General features: G+C 42.1%; 1 protein-coding gene across 4 annotated transcripts in view; it reads right to left on the bottom strand.

Annotated features, from left to right (window-relative positions):
• NDUFAF1 (NADH:ubiquinone oxidoreductase complex assembly factor 1) overlaps window positions 1-23,665 on the bottom strand; it is a 32,828-nt gene extending 9,163 nt beyond the window's left edge. For 2 of the 4 annotated variants that reach the window (XM_066277029.1, XM_066277032.1), the window contains exons 1-2: window positions 23,571-23,665; window positions 11,167-11,815 (exon numbers count right to left, since the gene is read on the bottom strand). In XM_066277029.1, coding sequence (XP_066133126.1) covers window positions 11,167-11,739 — 573 coding nt within the window. In that variant the 5' untranslated portion in view covers window positions 11,740-11,815; window positions 23,571-23,665. Of the gene's footprint in view, window positions 1-11,166; window positions 11,816-14,579; window positions 14,605-23,422; window positions 23,537-23,570 lie in introns of those variants that run through there. The other 2 variants (XM_066277030.1, XM_066277031.1) reach the window with 2 other exon arrangements.
• Window positions 23,666-25,198: the final 1,533 nt, after the last annotated feature.

Genomic DNA, 25,198 nt, shown 5'->3' with positions numbered 1-25,198 from the left:
GCTGTCTCTCTCTTCCCCTCCCGCAGCCGAGGCTCCATTGGAGCAAAGATGGCCCGGGCGCTGGGGATGGCTCCTTGGCCTCTGCCCCAGGCGCTGGAGTGGCTCTGGTCACAACAGAGCGACGCCCCGGAGGGGCAGAGCATTGCTACCTGGTGGGCAGAGCGTGCCCCCTGACGGGCAGAGCATCGCCCCCTGGTGGGCGTGCCGGGTGGATCCCGGTGGGGCACATGCGGGAGTCTGTCTGTCTCTCCCCGTTTCTAGCTTCAGAAAAATACAAAAAAAAAAAATCTTGTGTGCATAGTTTGTTGCCTCTGAAAGACTACTGTAGTGGAATAACCCACTACATGGCCTTAGATGGGAACACAGCCAACAAGAAAAGAATGTTTTGCCAAGAAAGTTGTTTTGTGACTTGAAGGCGGGTCACTGAAACAGGTCTATGTGACTGAAGGCAGTTGCTGGGCTTTTTGTTCTCAGTAAAACATTCTCATAAGATTTCTGTACTTTCCAAGGTTATCCCTTAAGATAAGGAGAGGAATGTTGTGGGATCCATAGAAGCAATAGCAATTAATGCCTTCTGATATTATGTTGTTACTAAGCTATCTTGCAGGTGCACTCTATGTATCTTTAAGTAAAAGTTACTCTTGATGTTATGCCAATTTCTCAGTAAACAAGCTTTTTGAAGTCTTGTGAATAAAATTAGGACACTGCATGAACTCAGGGCCATTTGCCTGAGCGAGCGGTGGTCCTTTGCTAGTCCTTGATGATTCCGTCTGCTGATCTCTCTCTCTGCGCCCCCGACTCACAATAACATTTGGCGCCCAACGTGGGGCCTTAAGAAGAGGTTGGGAACAGACGGAATCCCGAAAGGGTAAGTTGGACGCGCAGTGTACGCAATACTTTCGGGTAACTAGCAAAGTCATGGGAAATTCCCATTCATTACGTGACAATTATATACAGGTTTTAAAATCCCTTTTAAAAGGGTCTGGTACTCAGATAAAAGACAAGGTTTTGTTATGTCTTTTAAATGCTATTCAGAAACACTGTTATTGGTATACTCCTGAACATTGTAATCAATTGAATTTGAATGTTTGGCAACAAGTAGGAAAATCTTTAAGCTGTGTTCATCAGCACGGAGATCCACTTGATGCTGAAATGTGGGCTGCTTATAATTTTATTGCTACAGCCCTTGGACCTTTGCAATCAGATGGAGATTCTGTTAAAGACTTGAATCAGCTTATTTTTAATGAGCCTGAAGAATTGGATTCAGCACAGAATGAACAGAATAATGACTTGCACAATACTGTCTCTGCTTCTGAAGTTACTGATAATGTTAATGAAATTCAGCCATCCAAAGGCTTTCATCCCTCTTTCTTAAAAAATGAGGGAGCCCCTATGGATGATGTTGCCTGTTTAAAACATTTATTAAGTAAACTACAATTTACACTGGAACAACAGGAGAATGGAAATCAGTATACTGCTTATCCTGTTCAAAAGCAAGATATATATGAGCCTACGGCTCCTCCAATTCAAGGTCAAAAATTAATTGGTACTGGCAGGGGAAGGATTTTTCAACTCCCTATAATCTCTGAAATGCAACAGGTGCTTGTGCATCATGATGATTTAGAATCTAATTCTAGTAATTTTTCTGCATCTATTTTTTCAATTACTCGACAGCCTTTTCCTCTTAATGCTCCAGATCCTAGGGGAGGACATAATATCCAATTTGACCAATTTGGATTTACTTTCTTAAAGCTAGTCAAACAATCTGTTGCTATGTATGGACCTCAGTCCTCATATGTTCAAGGTCTGATCTCTTCCTATTGTAATAATCATTTAATCATTCCTTTGGATTGGGGTTTACTTGCTAGTACGGTTTTGGAACCAGGACAATATTTACAATTAAAATCTTGGTGGAGAGAGGAGGCTTTTCGAATATCTCACATGAACGCCAGAAATAATCCCCCCAGAGTTACTTTTGAAATGCTCATCGGAGTTGGCGCTTATGCAGCTGTGGGACAACAAACTGGTTATACTGATGCTGTTATAGCTTAGATTAAATCGCTTGTCTTAAAGCCTGGATGCAAATTCATGGAGTTGGAGACAAGGAAGAAAAGTTTAAAGCTTTATATCAGTGGGTACAAATTCAATTAAAATAAGGACATATAGAAGAATCATAAAATCCTTAGAATTCTCTAGTCTTTGTAATAATAAAATAAATACTAATTTTCTTTGGTGTTTTAGCTACAGTCCTCTGAACTATCATTTTGTTTCTTTCTTATTCTTTGCCTGGAAACTGAGGCAGGGGACATGTGTTGGATCTGACTATAAAAAATATCCCAGCAGCTGCCAAGAGAATTTTCTTGGGGAAATTTTGTTTAGTCTCATCCATCGTCAGTCCCTCTATCAGAAAATGCCCTGATTAAAATCAGGCAGGCATCTTTCTAGTCTGACTGTGCTCTGAAATCCTGGGTTCTCTTTGGTTTGTCTAGTCTGGTTTGTCTGATTCTAATTTCTGTTTAGTTGTTGTTGTTTTTTTAATTTCTGTTTAGTTTTTGTTTGATGTTGTCTAAAATGTGATTTTTAAGGCCTGAATTGTTTACATACAAAAATTTAAAATGCCAGCTTTTATATTGAAAAAAGTTTCATCCATATATTTTTTGCTTTAAAATGAGAAATTATAAGGAGCGCTCATTTAAATTTAAATTAAATAGAATATGGATCCTTCAGACTTGCTAATTTGGTTAATACATTATAAGGTATAATTCAAAGTTTGAAATCAAATAAGAATTCAAATATTAGGATTAATTAAAGTTATATGTTATACTTGTGTTTCTGTATTGAAAATTGTCTTGTTTATGTGTAAAATATACTCAAATTTGTAAAACTAAGGAATTAAGTAAAATTAAGTCATTTTAAGAATTTATCACAAGCTGCTTCAGACAGTTGGCTGCTTGTAAGGCAACATCCTGAAAAAGGAGGCACTGAGGAAAAGTGGGAATTTAGTTCCTCTGATGCCCTATAGTAGACTTAACAATACAAAAGACTTTTAGATATAGAAGCTAATACATCTCTTATTACTAAGCAACATTAGTTTTCTTTTTAGCCCACTTAGGCAGTAGTCACTAAGCTGCATGGCTTAGGAGAAGTCCCTAACAAAGCTCTAAAATTTCTTTTACAATAGGAAAATAACAAGGGTCATTTAGCCTCTAATAAAGAGAAACATTTATGTTATAATTAAAAGAGCAATATTTTAAATTACAGTCTAAACTTTCTGATAAGGAGTTTTTTATACTATGACCAAATTTCTGTCAAAGCTCTTAAAGAGTTAAAAACGGCTTCCTCCCATTATAAAACTGTCTTTATACGCAGGAACTGCTATCCTCCTTCATAGACTCTGAATGTTTTAGTTCAAAAAATTTAGAAATGTTAGCTTGGACTGTTCTTTCAAAAGTGAAAGAGTTACAATTTATAACTTAGGAAAATCAAGCTTGTATTCAAGCTAATCAAAATGGTAATGCTAACCCTCTTATTGATATTACACAAGATGAACTTTTTAAATGGACTTTTAAACTTTTAAAATTGATATTACACAAATGGAACTTTTTAAATGTTTGCTAATTTACAACAACAATGTAGACAAAATGTAGGGGTGAGGATTTGCTATTATTTCCACAGATACGGGACTAGTAGATACCTTCCAGAAAATGGAAGCCTCGGCATAAGTTGGAAATAAAAAAAGGGAAATTTGACAATTAAATAAACTTACCTAGGAAGCAAAAAATTTTTTAATTAAGACTAAGACTTCAAAAAACATCACTGACTCTGTTTCTAGCAATGCTAGCTGTTGTGTCTATAACAATAAGCATAACTAACTATTCTTACTAAGTTTATATTACTTAAATAAGCAATGTTGAATAGTCAGACACTGTATCAACATTATGTAAATCAACCTTTAGAAAAAATGTTAAAAATATACTCAATCTTTAATAATCCATTATATAAATAACATATTAATAGCTTATAAAAATAATGCTGAACTTTCAGTCATCCTTAAAAATGCTTCTGAAACCTTAAATCAGTGTAGTTTGATTGTAGTTAAAGACAAAATTCAAACATCCTGTCCTATTAACATTGTTACTGATTCACAATATGTAGAACATACAATTAAACTTATAGAAACTGTTCATATTTCAAATAATAATTCTAGATTGCACAAATTGTTTCAAGAGTTACAACTTTTATTGTAGGAATGAAATTTGCCTATCTATATAACTCACATTTGTTCTCATTCAGCTTTACCAGGACCTATGTCTACTACAGATAATGAAGTTGATTAATTACTCATTAGATCAATAAAAATTGATACTAAGTTTCATACAAAGACTCATACAAATAAAAAAGATTTAATGCAAAAATTTAAAATAACCTGGTGAGAAGCTCAGAATATTGTTAGAAACTGTCCTTAGTATAGTATTACAAATGCTCCTCCATTACCAAGAGGAATGAATCCTAGAGGACAACACAGTAATAACCTGTAGCAAATAGATATTACTCATATTTCTTCTTTTAAAAAAAACTATCATGTATAGTTTTATTAATATTTATTCTTCCTTTCGATAGGCCACACCTTTGCCTAGAGAAAAGGCTAATTGTGTCATTCAACATCTTATTAAAGCTTTTTTTTTTTTTAAAGATTTTATTAATTCATTATAGAGAGGGGGGAGAGATAGAGAGAGATGAGAGAGAGAGAGAGAGAGAGAGAGAGAGAGAGGGAGAGAGAGAGGGAGAAGGGGGAGGAGCAGGAAGCATCAACTCCCATATGTGCCTTGACCAGACAAGCCCAGGGTTTTGAACCGGCAACCTCAGCGTTTCCAGGTTGACGCTTTATCCACTGCGCCACCACAGGTCAGGCTTATTAAAGCTTTTAATGTTATAGGCATTCCTAAAGCAATTAAAACTGACAATAGTCCTGCCTATACATCTACTAAATTTCAACAATTCTTAGCATCTTAGAATATTAAACATACTACTAGAATTCCATATAATCCACAAGAACAAGTAGTTATTGAACGCAGTAATTGCACTCTGAAAAATGTTACTTAAACAAAAGGGGGGAGAAGAAAGGAGATTATTCCCTAGAATTATGTTACACAAAGCTTTATTTACTTTAAATTTCTTAAATACAGGAGAAGATAATTTGACTACTGCAGACAGACATTGGACAAAAAATAACAGTTCTAAAATTAAATCAACCAATGCATTATAAAAGTGAGTTGAATCCATAGGTACCTAGTTAGTGCAACATTGGGGAAGAGGGTTTGCTTGTGTCATTGCAGAATCCGGTGAAGTCCTTTGGTGTCCTGCTCGCAGAATTAAACTAACAACATGAATAAGAACAATAGATTCTTTCCATATCTGCCCATTGCTGAGATGGAAGAAATGAATTTCAAAAGAAGAATCTTAAAGGTACTGCTGCTTAGTATTGAAAAGGCTAAAATACCAAGTTAGGGTCAACTTAAAAAGCTGACCTTTAATGGTAAAAATATGCTACAAGCTACTAGGAAAAAAACGCTACTAACCTGTTTTTAGCAATGATTGCTTTGGTAACAATTCTGGTAAGTAGAGCTGAAAATTTTAGTTATTAGGCATATGTTCCTAATCCTCCATTAAGTAGAGCTATTCATTAGGAAAATAGTGCATTTTCCTATTTTTGTTAATGACTCTAATTGGCTTCTAGGACCTTTAAATAATAGAGGTCCCTTAGCACCTTCGAAAGAAGGCGTAAAATTAGAAAATCATACAACAGGAATTGAGGAATTACCTATATGTATAGGACATGAGCCACATTGTTTAAACATAGAAGCTCAAGCTTGGCTCTCTATTGTCAGAGATAACAGTAAAGGAGATGAAAAAAACCAAAAAACAAAAACGTTTGTTAGAAGGATATAGATTTAAAAGTACATAAAACGTTATAGATTAAAGCCCTCATAGCTCTGCCCAAGTTAAAGGGCAGGTGCTGATTTAAGGTGGCATAAGAACAATAGTTTAATTACAGCTAGTGATCAAAGTAATCATACTATCATACAGTACAGAGGAGGGATGTCACCTTAAGCTCCTCATATAAAATTTGGTCCTATACAATATCATTTGTAGAAAGTAGCCATAGCACTTAAACATATGTCAGTATAGAAAGGAAAAATCTGGAGAAATTATCCTTCTAATTATATTATGTTAATCTTTAAGAAAAATGAAACACATTTTATATCTGCTTGTGTTAGACTGCCTTATATGTTTAATTATAGGTGAAACCAAATAGCTGAAAATTATTCAATAATTTGCACTAAGTGTACTTTTTATACGTGTATTAACTCTTCTATTCTTTTTAATAAAATAGTCAAAGTCTTTACATTTTAAGAACCTGAACAGGAGTCTAGATTCCAGTACAGATGCATTGGATGTGGCAGGGTTCCCCTTCCATAATGCTGTTACAACATCTTATTAAGTCCTTGAAGCAAACCAAAAAACTGGTTGGACTAATCATCGCCATCATTATAGGACTAATAGCTGTAATCACCATGGCTGCTATATCTGGAGTTACATTACATCAAAGTATACAGACTGTGGACTTTGTGCAAAAATGGCATGAACACTCTGAACAACTGTGGACTTCTCAATAATGTATAAATAATAACATTAATACTAAAGTTAATGATTTAGAACAGACTATGATTGTGTTAAGAGATCAAATTGTTAGCCTGCAAAGACAAATTAAGCTAAGATGTGATTAGAATGTAACTACTTTTTGTGTTATCCCTATTTCTTAAAATCGTACTTATTTCCATTAGGAAAATGTTAAAAAGCATTTGTTAAATCATGATAATGTAACTAAATAAATCATTAAATTACAAAGACATATTCATGAAGCTTTTCAAAGAAAATTAGAAATTCTAACATGTCAACCTATATTGAAGGGATTAATAGATAATTTATCGCAATTAAATCCTATTGAATATATTAAGGAATTTTGGGGATCCACTGTAGGACTTTTTATAATAGTATTAATTCTATGCTTTCTTTTATATGTAGTCTGTCAACAAATCAAAGCAAGAGAAATAAGGGATGAATGACAGAAGGCTGTGTTTTCTGTGGTGCTTCATAACATTCAGCATAAACAAAAAGGGGGAAATGTAGTGGAATAACCCACTGCATGGCCTTGGATGGGAACAGCCAACAAGAAAAGAATGTTTTGCCAAGAAAGTTGTTTTGTGACTTGAAGGCGGGTCACTGAAACAGGTCTATGTGACTGAAGGCAGTTGCTGGGCTTTTTGTTCTCAGTAAAACATTCTCATAAGATTTCTGTACTTTCCAAGGTTATCCCTTAAGATAAGGAGAGGAATGTTGTGGGATCCATAGAAGCAATAGCAATTAATGCCTTCTGATATTATGTTGTTACTAAGCTATCTTGCAGGTGCACTCTATGTATCTTTAAGTAAAAGTTACTCTTGATGTTATGCCAATTTCTCAGTAAACAAGCTTTTTGAAGTCTTGTGAATAAAATTAGGACACTGCATGAACTCAGGGCCATTTGCCTGAGCGAGCGGTGGTCCTTTGCTAGTCCTTGATGATTCCGTCTGCTGATCTCTCTCTCTGCGCCCCCGACTCACAACAACAGACTACCTACCTTTCTTTTTCATCATTATCTGGGGAGAGGAACCTAATACTACTACTAGCATTTGTCTTCCTCCTTAAAGCACAATATCCAAGCAAATATCCAGGGGCTGTTGCCAAGGCCAGGCATGGTAACCTGTCCAGGCAACCCTGAAATGATATAAGGTCAGAAAATTTGCAAAAATCCACAGGCCAGTGGCGAGATAAAGGAACTGACAGTAACTTTGGAAAACTGTTCTTACTGGAAACTGTAAGGCTAAAGACAAAAAACACTTTATTATTATTATTTTTTTTTTTTTTGTATTTTTCTGAAGCTGGAAACGGGAAGGCAGTCAGACTCCCACATGCGCCCGACCAGGATCCACCCGGCACACCCACCAGGGGGCGATGCTCTGCCCATTCAGGGCATCGCTCTGTCGCGACCAGAGCCACTCTAGCGCCTGGGGCAGAGGCCAAGGAGCCATCCCCAGTGCCCAGGCCATCTTTTGCTCCAATGGAGCCTCGGCTGCGGGAGGGGAAGAGAGAGACAGAGAGGAAGGAGAGGGGGAGGGGTGGAGAAGCAGATGGGCACCTCTCCTGTGTGCCCTGGCCGGGAATCGAACCCGGAACTTCCACACACCAGGCCGACGCTCTACCACTGAGCCAACCAGCCAGGGCCAAAAACACTTTATATAAACACTATTAGTCTAGTTGGTAAAGTTGTCTCAGGGCTATAGGTTAAAAAGTCTGAAACTGCTTTAAACCTATATCGGAGTTAAATTATTAAGTAAAAGGATGGTACATGGTGGGAGATATGTTTCTCACTGTTACAGAGGGAAGGCTGAACCACATGGTACTGAATTAGAGTCAGAACATTAGTATGAATTCATATTTAGATTCAGATGGATACAGAATTAGAAACATGTTTCCACAGGTTGGTATGCATACATATACTTCCTAGCTATGTCCACTGAGATGTCCTACACATCGTGTCAACCAGTAGCAACAAGCATACTCACTGTCCAGATCTTGGTTTCTAATGTCATTCTCCACAAAAAAGGAGCCAAGGCTCTTTCAAAAAATGGATTGGTCTAGGCAGTGGTCGGCAAACTCATTAATCAACAGAGCCAAATATCAACAGTACAACGATTGAAATTTCTTTTGAGAGCCAAATTTTTTAAACTTAAACTATATAGGTAGGTACATTCCTTATTGAGGTAGCGCCCGCACGTGGTATTTTGTGGAAGAGCTGCATGTGGCTCACGAGACACAGTTTGCCATCCAGGGGTCTAGGGTTGACACAAGGGGAATATAAAATGAGCTTAGAACATCTTGTAGAGCCTGACCTCTGGTGGCGCAGAGGATAAAGCGTTGACCTGGAATGCTGAAGTCGCCAGTTCAAAACCCTGGGCTTCCCAGTCAAGGCACATTTGAGAAACAACTACTACTATGAGTTGATGCTTCCCGCTCCCAGCCCCTTCTCTCTCTCTTTCCCCTCTCTGAAATCAATAAATAACATCTTTAAAAATGAAAAAAAAAATCCTGTAGAGCCAAAAAGTGCTCAAAAAAACAAAAGGATAGGGGCAAATCAAAGGGACAACCTGAAGGAGCTGGGACAATCTGAGCAACAAAATACATAACAGAGTACTGGATTATATAACCCAAAGTGTGAGCCCATACTAAATGTATACATGTGAGAGAAGAAACAAATCTTCCTTTGTGAAGAATCCCAAATAATTTATGTATATACTACATCTTCCAGGAGAAACAACTTAACCCCACCACACCCTTCCTGTCTTGGAAGTAGAGTGAACTTAGTGACTTGTTCCAAAGAACACAGTATTAAAAGAAGGAAAAAAAGTAACTGAACAATGGAATGACCAGGTGATCAAGGTTAATACATCAGTGATAAGTCATATTGCTAACATGTACGTTTCATATGATATGATAGAAGAGTACTTTTTTTTTTTTGTATTTCTCTGAAGCTGGAAACTGGGAGAGACAGTCAGACAGACTCCCGCATGTACCCGACTGGGATCCACCTGGCACGCCCACCAGGGGGCGATGCTCTGCCCCTCCGGGACGTCACACTGCCGTGACCAGAGCCACTCTAGCGCCTGGGGCAGAGGCCAAGGAGCCATCCCCAGCGCCCGGGCCATCTTTGCTCCAATGGAGCCTCGGCTGCGGGAGGGGAAGAGAGAGACAGAGAGGAAGGGGGGGGTGGAGAAACAGATGAGCGCTTCTCCTGTGTGCCCTGGCCGGGAATCGAACCTGGGACTTCTGCACGCCAGGCCGACGCTCTACCACTGAGCCAACCGGCCAGGACCGAGAAGAGTACTTTAACTCTGTGGCATTCTTCCTAAAAACCCAGAAAAAAAAATCAGAATTCCTGAGGATTCTGAGGGTCATTCTATAAAATAGCTGGCCAATATTTCTCAAATCCTCATGAAAAATAAGGAAAGACTGAGAAACTCTCACAGACTAGGGGAGACTATGGAGATATGACAACTAGATGTGATGTAGGATCCTGAATGGGATCATGGAACAGAAAAATATTAGTGGAAAAACTAGTGAAATCAAAGAGTCTGCAATTAGTTAATAGTAATGTACCAATGTTGGTTTCTTAATTGTGACAAATGTACTATAGCAATGTAAGATGGTAACAACTTGAGAAACTAGGTGAGGGCTATGGGAACTCTCTGTACTACTTCGCAGTTTTTCTGTAATACTGAAACTACTCAAAAATTAAGTTTAATTAAAAAAAAAAAGCCACAGGCTGATCCTACCTCCACTCTAAGGAACCCCTGGCCATTACAGGGTCTGTGGTCTACATTAGAGGAGAGACAAATCTCCCAGACCATCATTCAATTGTCTAACCTCTCAGAGCTTCTCATATATAAGAAGGCCCCAGTACAGCCCTGGCCGGTTGGCTCAGTGGTAGAGAGTCGGCCTGGCGTGCAGGAGTCCTGGGTTCGATTCCCGGCCAGGGCACACAGGAGAAGCGCCCATCTGCTTCTCCACCCCTCCCCCTCTCCTTCCTCTCTGTCTCTCTCTTCCCCTCCCGCAGCCAAGGCTCCATTGGAGCAAAGTTGGCCCGGGTGCTGAGGATGGCTCCATGGCCTCTGCTTCAGGCGCTAGAATGGCTCTGATCGCAACAGAGCGATGCCCCAGATGGGCAGAGCATCGCCCCCTGGTGGGCATGTCGGATGGATCCTGGTCGGGCGCATGCGGGAGTCTGACTGCCTCCCCATTTCCAACTTCAGAAAAATAAAAAAAATTTAAAAATTTTAAAAAAGGCCCCAGTTGCCCAAAGTAACATCCAGAAACAAGTAGCCCCTCCTCAAGAACCACTGCCCCCTCATGTTTCAGCTCTACACTTGTTCCCAGTAACTTAACCCCATACAAGATGAGATGCCAGGTTTTATCATTTACAGAAACAAAAGCGCTCGGCTACAGTTCATGTTACACTGAAATTCATCCCTGTTCACTAGAAAACTCAGGATCCTGGGCTAAACCTACCCTGGGAATCCTGGATATCATTGCACAGTACCCGCTGCGACCACTCTCCCCATCCTGAGGCGCTGCAGAGCTCAGAGTTCCATACAGCAGTGCACTTTGGTTATTCTTGCCCATTTTCAGGAACACTTCACTTCTGCCTCCAATTGTCTTATCTGAAGTCACTATCCATTTATCCAAATCTTCTTTTCCACGGAACTGCCAGACAACTTTGGCTTGTTCCAGCAAGACCTCATGCAGAGGGCGGCCTTCAGGTCCTATCCAATGATTCACAATATCATCCTTCAAACGCCTAAAATGGTCCTTCATTTCATCTTTAATTGCTTTATCAAAACTAACTTCATGCTGCTCCTCAGGAGAAATTATATCCAAATCAACTTCTCTCTGGTGATCTTGCAAATCCCCTTCTGTGTTTCTCTGAGAGGAAGCTTTGCCAGGAGTAGCCACTGGTTTCTGAAGACTATTGGAACAATAGTCTGCGAAGCGAGTATTCAAAAATGGACACGAGGCAACACTTGGTTTCAGACATTTTCTGAGAATATAAGTGCCATTCAGCAATTTGTAAACCAAAGCCATGGTAAGAAAAAGTCAAAATATAAATTTCTCCCTGGGCTACCAGGGAAAGAAGCTTCAGCACACAGCCCAATTCCACCTATAACAGAAGAGACATTGAAGAGTTACCAGTATGCCAAAAAATACATCATAATTTCAAATTCAACATGAATCATGTATTGTGAAATTCGTGAACTTATTTTCTAATTTTATAAACATTTACCCAGAGCTTACTATGAGAATACTGTTTGCCGCTGTACATAATGCATCCTTCTGCCTTGTAAAAAAATACCAAAATGAATATAAACACTGATCCCTTCATGGGGTTTATAACCAACCAAAAAATAATTCAAGTATATGTTTCAAAAGATTATGTCAATTGTTTGCAGGGGTTTTTTGGTTTGTTTTTTTATTTATTTATTTTTGAGACAGGAAGGGAGATGAGAAACATCAACTCATAGTTGAGTCACTTTAGTTCACTGATTGCTTACGATACATGCATTGACGGGGGGGCGGGGGGGGGCTGGCTGAGCCAGGGACTCTTTGCTCGAGCTGGTGACCCCCTGCTTAAGCTAGTGAGCCTGCACTTAAGCAAGATCAGGCAAGACTGTCTCAATTTTAAAACAAATTTTCATGCCAGATTTTGTTTGTTTGTTTTGGTTTTGTTTTTTGGTTATTTTTGTTTGTCTGTTTCCTGGCAACCCCACCAGGACTATATTTTTAAAGAAATAATTGGTTTCTAAAATAAAATATTCAACCAATTCATTCCAGGATCTAGGTTAACTGACAACATACTAGCACTTCATAAAAAGAGGGACTTACACTGTACATTGTATATGGAGTCAGAAAACTTGGATTTGACACCTGGCTCTGTCCTCTAATTAGGTTGGTAAGTATTGTGAATATTGGCAATTTCACATGGCTAAACCTAATAAAGCTGTTTACCCTTAGGTAAAGCAGTTGATTTTTTGAGAGTCTCCATCTGCCTGACTGGTAGTGGCGCAGTGCATAGAGCATTGACCTGGGACGCTGAAGTCCCAGGTTCAAAACCCCAAGGTCGCCTGACCAAGCGGTGGCGCAGTGGATAGAGCGTCGGACTGGGATGTGGAGGACCCAGGTTCGAGATCCCGAGGTCGCCAGCTTGAGCACGGGCTCATCTGTCTTGAACAAAAAGCTCACCAGCTTGGACCCAAGGTCGCTGACTTGAGCAAGGGGTTACTTGGTCTGCTGTAGCCCCACAGTCAAGGCACATATGAAAAAGCAATCAATGAACAACCAAGGCATCACAACGAAAAACTGATGATTGATGCTTCTCATCTCTCTCTGTTCCTGTCTGTCTGTCCCTAACTATTCCTCTCTCTGACTCTCTCTCTGTCCCTGTAAAAAACAAAACAAAACAAAAACCAAGGTCACCAGCACGAGTGCAGGCTCATTCAGTTTGAGTGCAGGCTCATCAACTTGATTGTAGGGTCTCTGGCTTAAGCCCAGAGATTGCTGGCTTGAAGTCCAAGGTTGCTGACCAAGGTTGCTGACTTGAGCAAGGGGTCACTGGCTTGGCTAGACCTCCACCTCCATCAAGGCACATATGAGAAGCAATCAATGAACAGTTAAAGTGATGCAACTACGAGTTGATGCTTCTCACCTTTCTCCATTTCTCTACCTCCCTCCCTCTCTCTCTGCCCTCCCCTTCCCCTCTCTCTCTCTCTGAAAAAAAAGTCTCCATTTCCTGGGGATAAGGCTTTCACCTTTTTTTTTTTTTTTTTTTTTTTTTGGACCAGGAGGCTCTAGTTGAACCAGTGACCCCTTGCTCAAGCCAGTGACCTTTGGGCTCAAGCCAGCAACCATGGGGTCATGTCTACAACCCCACACTCAAGCTGGTGAGCCTGTGCTCAAGACAGCAGCCTTGGGGTTTCGAACCTGGGTCCTCTGCATCCCAGGCAGATGCTCTAGTCTAGCGGTTCTCAACCTGTGGGTCGCGACCCCAGTGGGGTCGCCTAAAGCCATCGGAAAATATATAATGCATATCAGGTATTTACATTCCGAATCATAACTGTAGCAAAATTACAGTTATGAAGTAGCCACCAAAATTATTTTTTGGTTTGGGGTCACCGCAACATGAGGAACTGTATTGCGGTGTCACGGCATTAGAAAGGTTGAGAACCACTGCTCTAGTCTATCCACTGTGCCACTGCCTGGTCAGGAGATAAGGCTTTGTTAACACTTCCTCTACCTTCCTTAAGGGATTCTTCTGAAGATCAGATGGAATGATAGCTATAAGAGGGGTCTCTGATCCAAAGAGTCTAACAAGATCCCCAAGATTCTTCATGTCTAACAAGCTGTAGTCCAAGGCTCACACTTTGAGTAACAAGGCTTTGACTATTAGTTATTATTTAAGCTCCTTAAAGATGGAAACTAAACAACAGCAGCATTAATACCATCACATTTAAATATCATTTTTTAAAAAAATTTTAACCTTTACTTTATTGATTTTAGAGAGCATGAAAGGGTTTAATATCGGTGGCCAAGGCCAGGCAGGTACACACTGGATTTGGGCTGACGGTAGAGAAACTGTGGATCCAGAAAAGTACTGGGCCATTCCCACTCAACAGAGCAAATAGGAAGGGAAAACAGGCAGAGGAAAACCTCTTCTCAAGGCAGCAGGCGAACAAATAGCAAAACAGCCCCTTGCAGTGGAATGCAAGCAATCTGAAATCCGCAATCCACTGAGTCAAACCACCCGTAGCCTTACCTAGGTTATGCACACACGATTCTGCCACATGCTCATGCACTAATCATGCAAAGTGCAAGTGAGCAAGCCTAACACAGCTGTTTTCCCAACAATTCGCCCCTTTAGAGTTGCTCACCTCACCATCTATGGGACAGGTATCTTCAGCAATGATCCCTATGCAAGAAGTGAGGTACATTACACAAACAAAGCCTAAAGCAACAGCACAAGTTACACAATAATTACAAAGGTGCCCTTCACAATGTCTCCCTGAACACTCTGCCCAGGGAGTTAACTGGAGGCCCACCTAGCCCCCTACCCCACAGTACCAACAAGGCCATCCACTGTAGGTGGGGACCTTTAAAGTCCAGGTCCATGTCCATTGAAGAAAGTGTTCTTGGTGTCTCTGCAACTGAATGGGAGAAACTTCCCGGTGCGCATCCACAGGTGCCGTGGCCCCCCATCAAGGTTTCTTATAGTACTGTCCACAAGCAGTGTGTCCATCCAGTAAGGGAGCCAGTGCCCCATCTGGTCACAGTCCAAGAGTCCATTAAACCACTCAATGATTAGTCCACGATAGACAGCCCAGCTGTCTGTGAAAATCACCCAAGGAAAAAGTCCATTTCAGGCAACGAGCCATATAGATTTTTGATAACAAACCTCAGCTCCTTTCCATAAGCACTCTGTTGCCACAAGCCCATCTAAATTCCTCAGCAAGCTGACAGTGTATGGCAGGGCCAAACACATTCAAGGCCTGTACTGCCTTGACAGTTCTCTTAGCTGCTACTACTGCAAAAAAAGTACCTATTATCATCTTATGCCAACACCTGCTACACATTAGAAGGGCACCAGTGGACTGTCAATACCACAAAGAGCCTCCAGCTCCCCTTGCCCATCCCTATTAGGTGGGTCCCTCATCCTTCCCCCCTTTCAAACTGGGACAACGGGTCTTGGGGATCCTCCTCTCCATCAGCTGTCTCAACAAGTAATCCTGCAACCGTGCAACCCGAACACCAGCCATTGTCTTGGCAGCTGCTGGGGCCACCTGCTTCTCCCGCTTTTTCAGCAGCTAGAACTTCTGTGGCAGCTTAAGCTGCCACCAAAGCTCTAACAGGACTTTATTAGACATGCCATTAATTTCTCCCTATCTGCCCTGGCCTCAATCAAATCAACCCGCCCCTGTGTTCAGGTAACCTTTACAGGCCTGTTTCTCTTGTTAATTGGAGAGGGGGAGGGAGGGGGTAGCACAGGCAGCAGCCCATACAGCCTTATGATTTCATGCTGCCTTCAACCTCCCAAATCTGCCACCATCTGTGTAACCACACTGATGAGCTGCCCACATAGGGACTCAAGATAGACAATAGTGACCCAAAAAGGGCTGATGAGGTGCTACAGAGAATAAGGTCCCTCATCCCTGCTATAAATACTTCCCCATCTGGCCCACGGGACCTCAGGTTGAAAGCAGCATTCCTCATACCCAGTTCCTGGAGGGCCTGCTGCAGCTCACTATAGCAATGCCACTTACTCACTGCCCTTGGCAAGTCATCAGCATTCTGCCAGACCATATGAACGGCAGCCATCACCCATTCTAATTGGGTATGGTTTCCTAGGTTATCATGGCAGTTCTGAAGACGCTGCCACAAGGAGTGACTGGGAATGGCGGCCAATTTCTCCATCTCTGTTCCAGAGAACATGATACCATCCACCTCCTGTGTCCCACAACTGCAGCAACCAAGCTGCCAGGGACTCAGTGGGTTCCTGCCTGAATTTCGCCCCTAACTCCATCGACTGAGCGTAGGACTGAACCATAGAGTGCTCCACTACTTGCAGAGGGAGATGTGCCTGCCCCTGAGGCACTTTTGGCTGCTGGGTTTTTACCTTCTGGATGACCACCGGTTGCACTCTGAGTCTGCTGACAGCAGTTTCATCTCAAACCTCCTTCTCCTAAGAAGAGGAGTTGGAAACACCTGCTACTATCACCAACTCAGAGCCCCTCTGTCAGCATGAATGGAGCTCGTTCTTCAGCACCAGCTTCAGCTCTTAAGGCTGCCGGTTCTCAGCCTGAAGCTGAAACTTGAGCTCTTTAAACCTGCAGTTCCTTCTCTAACAACTATCGCTGCCAACATTCTGTTTCTAGGGCAAATTGCAGCTTGAAACCCATAATTCCTTCTCCACAGACTGTTCCAGTTCCAGGTGCCACTGATGTTCAGCCTACATTTTCACACTGCAGCCCTTGAAAGCAGTTAGCCTCCTTCTCTAGCACTCATTCCAGTTCAAGTCATCATTGGTTCTCAGCCTGTAGCCTGAACTGCAGTTCTCAAATCAGCAACTCTCTTCAGGAACCATTCCAGCTCATGCTGCTGTTGACGCTCAGTCTGCAGCTCATCCTGGAACTCCTGACCTCGGGTAGCCACTCACACAGAGCTCTCAGCTTCTTCTCCCAGGGCTGTAAAAAACACCCTGCCAGTGGCCCCCAACAGGATAGCCACAGGGAACCATATGCTGGAGAACAACAGCCACTCCTCTCTCCCACTTTTCAAAGGTGCTGTGGCTCCATAACAATCTAATCCAAATCCTGCTCACAGCACCAGATTTAACCTGGTGGTTGAGGCCAGGCAGGTTCATATTGGATTAGGCAGACAGTAGAGGAAGTGCAGAGCCAGAAAACATCGGGCCATTCCTGTTTAATAGTCTCACAATATTGGATGAGCAAACAGGCAGGGAAAAACCACTTCTCATGGCCAAGCAAATGAACAGTAAAACGGCCCCTCACAGTGGCAGGCAAGCAATCCGCCAAACACCACCCTCAGTTAAAGCACTGTAGCCTTACAAAGACTATGCACACATGGCTCTGCCTGTGTTCACCCACTAATCATGCAAAGGGCAAGCGAGCAATCCTAACATAGCTGTTTTCCCAACACCAGGAGAGACAAATGATAAACAGAAACTCACCCACTCATCAGAACACTGAAAACTTAAAAGAAAAAAAAGCCTCAGCCTCACCAGGCGGTGGCGCAGTGGATAGAGCGTCGGACTGGGATGCAGAGGACCCAGGTTCGAGACCCCGAGGTCACCAGCTTGAGCGCAGGCTCATCTGGTTTGAGCAAAAGCTCACCAGCTTGGACCCAAGGTCGCTGGCTCCAGCAAGGGGCTACTTGGTCTGCTGAAGGACCACGGTCAAGGCACATATGAGAAAGCAATCAATGAACAACTAAGGTGTTGCAACGCGCAATGAAAAACTAATGATTGATGCTTCTCATCTCTCTCCGTTCCTGTCTGTCCCTGTCTATCCCTCTCTCTGACTCACTCTCTCTCTCTGTAAAAAAAAAAAAAAAAAAAAAAAAGCCTAAAAAATGCCAAAATCCAGCCAGACCACACAGTGGTGCAGGGGATAGGTAATCGGACTGGGACGCCGAGGACCCAGGTTCGAGACTCTGAGGTCGCCAGCTTATGCACAGGCTCATCTGGTTTGAGCAAAGCTCACCAGCTTGGACCCAAGGTCACTGGCTCGAGCAAGGGGTCACTCAGTCTGCTGTAGCCCCCCCAGTCAAGGCACGTATGAGAAAGCAATCAATGAACAACTAAGGTGCTACAACGAAGAATTGATGCTTCTCATCTCTCTCCCTTCCTGTCTGTCTGTCCCTATCTGTCCCTCTCTCTGTCTCTGTCACACACACACAAAACAAAAACCCTAAGGGAAAAAAATGCCAAAATCCAGCTTACCTGCCTCAGTTGCCTAAGAATCTACATCAAAGTAACACCCCGCCCTGGCCGGATGGCTCAGTTGATTCAAGCATTATCCTGAATCACTGAGACGGGCGGTTTAATCCCCAGTCAGGATATACACAGGAACAGATTGATGTTCCTGTCCCTCTCTCTCTCTCTCTCTAAGGTCAATAAAATGAATGCTTAAAAAATAGTACCACGCCTGACCTGTGGTGGTGCAGTGGATAAAGCGTCGACCTGGAAATGTTGAGGTCACCGGTTCGAAATCCTGGGCTTGCCTGGTCAAGGCACATATGGGAGTTGATGCTTCCAGCTCCTCCCCCCCCTTCTCTCTCTCTGTCTCTCCTCTCTCTCTCTCCCTCTCCTCTCTAAAACGAATAAATAAAAAACAAAAAATTAAAAAAAAATAGTAACACCCAGACTACTACTCTAACTAGAACTTAAAACTAGTCATACTTTCTAGAATACCCCTCCTCCCTCACTCCCCACCTCAGATGCATAAGTACCTTCTCTCTCCTAGATCACTGCACTCTGCTCCCTGTCTATATACTTGCAACCCCACCTCATCACTCAGCATCTACAAAGTCTTAAAATACAAAACTAATCATTTATCTTCTGATTAAAACACTTCAGAACCTCCCTCATGGTTTTAAGAATAAACCCTAACTTTTTCCACAGGGTCTACAATTCCTCCAGATGTAGCCTCTGCTCAACTCTCCAACCTCACCTCTAGTCACACCTCACTCTGTGCTCCAATCCCAGAAAACACTTGTAGTTTAATAAACTCTGCTCAGGACTTGTTCTCTGAATGTCAGGCCTTGGCCCATGCTACTACTAAGCCAGGAATGCCGTCTACTGAGTTTGCCTGGCCAATTTACCCTTTGGAACTCAGCTTGGCTATCATCCAAGAACCCTTCCTTTACTACTCAATTCTTACCAAGACCACATCCCTCTGAGAAGTTCTCATCGATCCTGGGCTTACACTTTTCCTGCTACAGTTCACTAACCAGTTCACTTGTCAGTCTCCCTGACCAGAATGGAAGTGTCTTGAGGGAAGAGATATTATGGTACTTCCAACTCCCAGTATGGGGTCAGACATGCAGAAGACTTCTAATATTTGTTGAACAAACAATATCTCCACATTTCTCCACCTTCACCACCAGTGTCATGGTTCAATGCCTTATTGCTTCTTCCTGGGACTACTATCATTCCCCTAACAAAGGGCTTCTCAAACTTTAAAGTGCCTATGAATCATCTGGGGAATTTTTATAAAATGCAGATTTGGATTTATTAAGTATAGAATGGTGTCCGAGATTCTGCAGTTTTTAAAAAGATTTTATTAATTGATTTTAGAAAGGGGGAGGAGTGGGAAGCAAAAGCTCAGAGTAGTTGCTTCACGTAAGTGCCTTGACGGGACAGGCCCGGGATTTCGAACAGGTGACTTCAGCATTACAGGTCGACACTCTACCTACTATGCCACCACAGGTCCGGCGAGAGATTCTGCATTTCTATTAAGCTCCCAGGTGATGTCCTTGTAGGCCAACAGACTACCCTTTAAGGAGCAAAGTCCTAACACATCTCCCTGACTTTGACTTCCTCCCAATTCCACAGTAAGGGATTTTTCTAAATATGGTACTTCCCTCATAATTCACCAATTTCTCCTAGAAATTCAAACTCCTAAAAAGGTAAAGATGGCCCTCCAGAATGTGCCCAATCCCTGGCCTAACTTTTCTTTACATCCATGAGCAATACCCTCAGCTGTATTAAGACCAACTGTAATCTTATCTGAACACAAAGAAAAAAAAAAGAACACTGTTCAAACCACAAAAGTACCAACAATCTACTATCCTACTATAAGCACCTGCTGAATCTCAACTAGTGATGGCATTAGCCTCAATCTATTGAAGATACATAAAATTCTCTCCTAGATAAGATTTAAGATACCCAATCACAGAATTACCTCTAACTCCTGACTAGGTTCCCCAAAATCACTTAACACAAGCCTAAATCCAATATAGTCATGCACTGAATAACCAAATAATGTTTCAGTCAACTATGAACTGAGTATACAAAGGCGGTCCTAGATTATAATTGAGCTGAAAAATTCCTATCACCTAGTAACATCGCAGCCGTCCTAACATCATGGTGCAGCACATTACTTAAATGTTTATGATGATGCTGATGTAAACAAACTTACTGCGCTTCTAGTCATATAAAAGTATAGCACACTCAATTATATACAGTACCTAATACTTGATAATGATAATAAACAACTACATTATTGGTTTATTTACTGTACTGTACTTTTTATTGTTATTTTAAAGTGTACTCTATCTACTTGTAAAAAAATAAAAGTTTGACATAAAATTGTAGGTTGTGTTACACCAGCAGCAGCCTCTCATATCTTGTGTTTACCATGTCTGTTGATTACATCATTTTCTCTTGTACTTAATTTCATGTTGTTTTGTACAGTAACATGCTGTACAGGCTTATAGTGTAGGAGCAATAGGCTATACCATAGAACCTACATGTACAGTAAGCTATACCAGTGTTTTTTTCTTTTCTTTTTTTAGATTTTTATTTATTCATTTTAGAGAGGAGCGGAGAGAGAGAGAGAGAGAGAAGTGGGGGAGGAGCAGTAAACATCAACTCCCACATGTGCCTTGACCAAGCAAGCCCTGGGTTTCAAACCAGTGACCTCAGGATTCCAGTTGACTCTTTATCCACTGCGCCATCACAAGTCAGGCTATACCAGTGTTTTTCAAACACCAGTCCACAAAAGATTTAAGTACCCTGATGTTTTATAAAGACTATAAATCCAATAATCATAATCAAATTCACTTATGTTCAGGGTGATTTCTGCCATGGCAATCCCCAAAATAATTCTTATTTTCATCAGTTCCAAACAGTAAAAAAATTGAAAACCACTGGGCATACTATTTAGGTTCGTGTAAGTATACTCTATGGTATTCAGAAAAGGACAAAATTGGCCCTGGCTGATTAGCTCAGTGGTAGAGCATCAGCCTGGCGTGTGGAAGTCCCAGGTTCAATTCCCAGTCACAGCACACAGGAGAAGCAACCATCTGCTTTTCCACACACACCCCCCCTTCTCTTTCTCTCTCTCTTCCCATCCCACAGTCATGGCATGAATAGTTTGAGCAAGTTGGCCCCAGGTGCTGAGGATGGCTCCATGGCCTTACCTCAGGCACTAAAATGGCTTGATTGCCAAGCAAAGAAGCAACGGCCCCAGATGGGCAGAGCATCGGCCCCAAACAGGGCTTGCCAGGTAGATCCCAATAGGGGCACATGCGGGAGTCTCTCTGCCTCCCTGCCTCTAGAAGAAATTAAAATAAAAAATAATTTTATAAAAGGACAAAATCACCTATCCATGCATTTCTCAGAATGTATTCCTGTTGCTAAACAATGCATGTCTATAGCAAATCCCTTCTAAGGCCCTCTTTCTGAGATGCCCCAAGGTTTCCCTGGTATGTGTCCTCCCTCACTACAAGGAGGAATAAACCCATCTTGTTCAACAATAGACACGTTTCTGGTGGCCTCTGACTGTGGAGGACATTGACTTTGCTCTTCCTCGATATTCTCATATGTGCATACCTCATATATTATATATTAGACTCTTGCTTTTATCTGTCTAGCTACCAGCCTGACTGCCTTAATCTTAGGGACTATGGCTTGAACATAACTAATGCTCAATGTTTACTGAGTAAGTGAAAACCATGCCAACAATATGTTTTCACATGGGCTAAAAATAGAAGGAAACCAGGAAAAATAAAAAGTTGAGATGAGGTCCTAGAATCATAGGTAATATTTAAATTTCCAGCCTGACCTGTGATGGCACAGTGGATAAAGCATAAACCTAGAACGCTGAGGTCACCGGTTGGAAACCCTGGGCTTGCCTGGTCAAGGAACAACAGATGGGAGCTGATGCTTCCTGCTCCTCTCCCTTCTCTCTGTCTCTCAAATGATTAAATAAAATCCTAAAATATATATATAAATAAATAAAATACTTAAAAATATATTTTTAAACTTCCTCACTTATAGTACTTATAGTTTATCTCTACATATAAAGAAATTTAGGAAAAAAATATGCCCATAAAATGGAATTTGTATGTACAATCGTAAAAATTATTCTCTTATACCCCATACATAAGCTACACTAAGCAGCAAATATTTAAACAAAGGAATCAAAACTGCAAATATGCCTGACCGGGCGGTGGCGCAGTGGATAGAGCGTCGGACTGGGATGCAGAGAATCAGGGTTTGAGGCCCCGAGGTCGCCAGCTTGAGCGAGGGCTCATCTGGTTTGAGCAAAAGCTCACCAGCTTGGACCCAAGGTCGCTGGCTCGAGCAAGGGGTTACTAAGTCTGCTGAAGGTCCGCGGTCAAGGCATGTAAGAGAAGGCAATCAACGAACAATTAAGGTGTTGCAATGCGCAACTAAAAACTAATGATTGATGCTTCTCATCTCTCCGTTCCTGTCTGTCTGTCCCTGTCTATCCCTCTCTCTGTCTCTGAAAAAAAAAAACAACCCTGCAAATATGCTAACATTACAATATAAAAAAGGTACAGAAAAAATATTTGGAGGAGGGAGGCAGGATAAAAGTCTCAAACTTGTGCAGTATGATGGCATTATGAGTAATGGTTATCCTATTTCCAAACCCTCAGGAGTGTTACTACTTCTCTAATAGAACTTTAATTATAAATGCTTTTTGCCCGACCAGGTAGTGGTACAGGGGATAGAGAATTGACCTGTGAAGCCGAGGACCCAGGTTTGAAACCCTGAGGTCATCTGCCTTGAACACAGGCTCACCAGCTTGAGGTGGGATCATAAATACGATTCCATGGTCGCTGGCTTGAAATTTGAGCAAGGGGTCACTGGCTATGCTGGAGGCCTCACGCACACACACAGGTATGAGAAGCAACCAATGAACAACTAACGCGACCTAACTACGACTTGATGCTTCTCATCTCTCTCCCTTGCGGTCTTTGTCTCTCTTTCAAAAAAGAAAAATTATAAATGGTTCCTTTTCTTTTTTTTAACCAATAAAGTCAAATCCATAAACGGACGGTCTCGCCGAAAGTTGATGACTTTTGACTGCAGGTAACCCGCGCAGATAAAGAGAGCAGTTTTTATAGATTGCCTATCAAGGGCTTACCAAGTGCTAGAAACTGTTCTAAATGTATTTTCATGGACTCCTCACAACAATCGTCAGAGAGGTACTATTATTATTCCACTTACAGAGACGAGAAAACAGAGGTTCCAAGATAAAATTGCCCGAGGTCAAACACTAAGTGACAAAACTCTCGAGTCCAGGCAATAAGGTCCCAATCCGAGTGGGGTAGCTGTCCCAACCATGCCGCGGTGAGAAGCTCCCCTCGACCCTCACCTGTCCGTGATCTGTCGCCCTCCGCATCCGAGACGCAAATACCGCCAGAAAACTCCGGCTTGCCTCCCCCGCCCGCGCTGAAGAGTAGTTTCCGCCCGGGTCTCCAGTTTTTCCCTACCGGGTACTTCACTTTCCCGCTGTAGGTCCATCTGCTTTTACAAGCCGCCGCCACACCAGTATTTTGACTGTAGAGTTCCGGGAAGACCTAGAAATAAAAACGAGGATCCCCAAGCCAAGCAAGCGACCTGAGGCTTTTGGTCGACAAGCTTTACAAAAAGTCCGGCTTTCACTACTCCTAATCTTTTCTGTCCTATGTGAGAAAAAGGGGAGAAATAAGACAAGCTATTTGCTTCTTCATGCATCTCGTAACTCCATCCCGCATCTTTCTTTTTTCTTTAATTTTATTTTATTTATTCATTTTAGAGAGGAGAGAGAGAAAGAGGAGAGAGAAACAGAGAGAGAGAAGGGAGGGAGGAGCTGGGAGCATCAACTCCCATATGTGCCTTGACCAGGCAAGCCCAGGGTTTCAAACCGGCGACCTCAGCATTTCCAGGTCGATGCTTTATCCACTGCGCCACCACAGGTCAGGCCATCCCGCATCTTTCACATAACACGCTGATATTGCTCAAGTCCCTTAGCTCGGCGCCAGGGTCCCCTCACGCCCCATCGCCCCACAGCCGCCCAAAAGCAATGGCCTCAAAGAACTGGTTTTCCTCCGCAGAATCTTTGAAGACCCAGCACGCACCTGGACAGCAAAACCGTCCTACCCGCCATTTCTCGCTCCCGCCCCTTGGTGTCGCCACACCGCAGGGCTTCTATATCTTGTGCACACCTCTGTTGAAGCACTTTCAACATTGTATCTTAATTGTTCATTTACTTCTCACTTCTTCCATCACACTGTGATCTTCTTGGGTCCAGACTGTGCTGTTCTTCCTGTGCCCAGCACCTAGTATAGTGCTAGCAGGGATAAAGGGTTCACTCAGCTTGAATTGTAACCCTTAGCAATCGACATATTCCTGACCAGGATTAGGAAAAGACCTCACCCCTCATCAATGCTCTGACCACTTAGCTCTGTGGGTTAGAGTCATCCCCAAAACGCCAAGGTTGTGGTTCCATCCCTGGTCAGGACTTCATTCGGGAAGCAACCAATGAATGCACAACTAACTGGAACAACAAGCCTTTCTCTCTCTCTTTCTCTCGGAAACCAATTAATAATAATAATAATAATAATAGACCACATCAAATATAATTGCCTTTTCCAAGTTTCCACCATCACTTGTCTCTACACTACCACCTCTTCCTTCTTGAAATTCTGCTTTGACTTCCCTAGTCTCTACACTTGCCTAGCTTTCCTACCTCCTCCAACCTATTCTAGCTGTCTCCTTCCCTGACTTCTTTCTATTCCCACAGCCTTACATGGGGTTATCTCCAAAACTTAGACTACACCTTCTTCTTTTCTGCTTTCAGAGATGAGTTATCTAAAGACAATGTGATAATCTCTTCCCCTGCACCCTAGTAAACATTTCCAGCCTCTCCATAGCAGTTCCAGCCGTGGGATATACCACTAGCATCTCAAATTTGGTATGTCTAAAAGTGAGCCATCATATTTACCAGTACTAACTCCTACT

The sequence above is a fragment of the Saccopteryx bilineata genome, chromosome 4 (genome assembly GCF_036850765.1).
Source record: "Saccopteryx bilineata isolate mSacBil1 chromosome 4, mSacBil1_pri_phased_curated, whole genome shotgun sequence".
Classification (NCBI taxonomy): Eukaryota; Metazoa; Chordata; class Mammalia; order Chiroptera; family Emballonuridae; genus Saccopteryx; species Saccopteryx bilineata.
The sequence above is the reverse complement of the archived record's forward strand: the minus strand, read 5'-3'. Positions and strand labels throughout refer to the sequence as shown.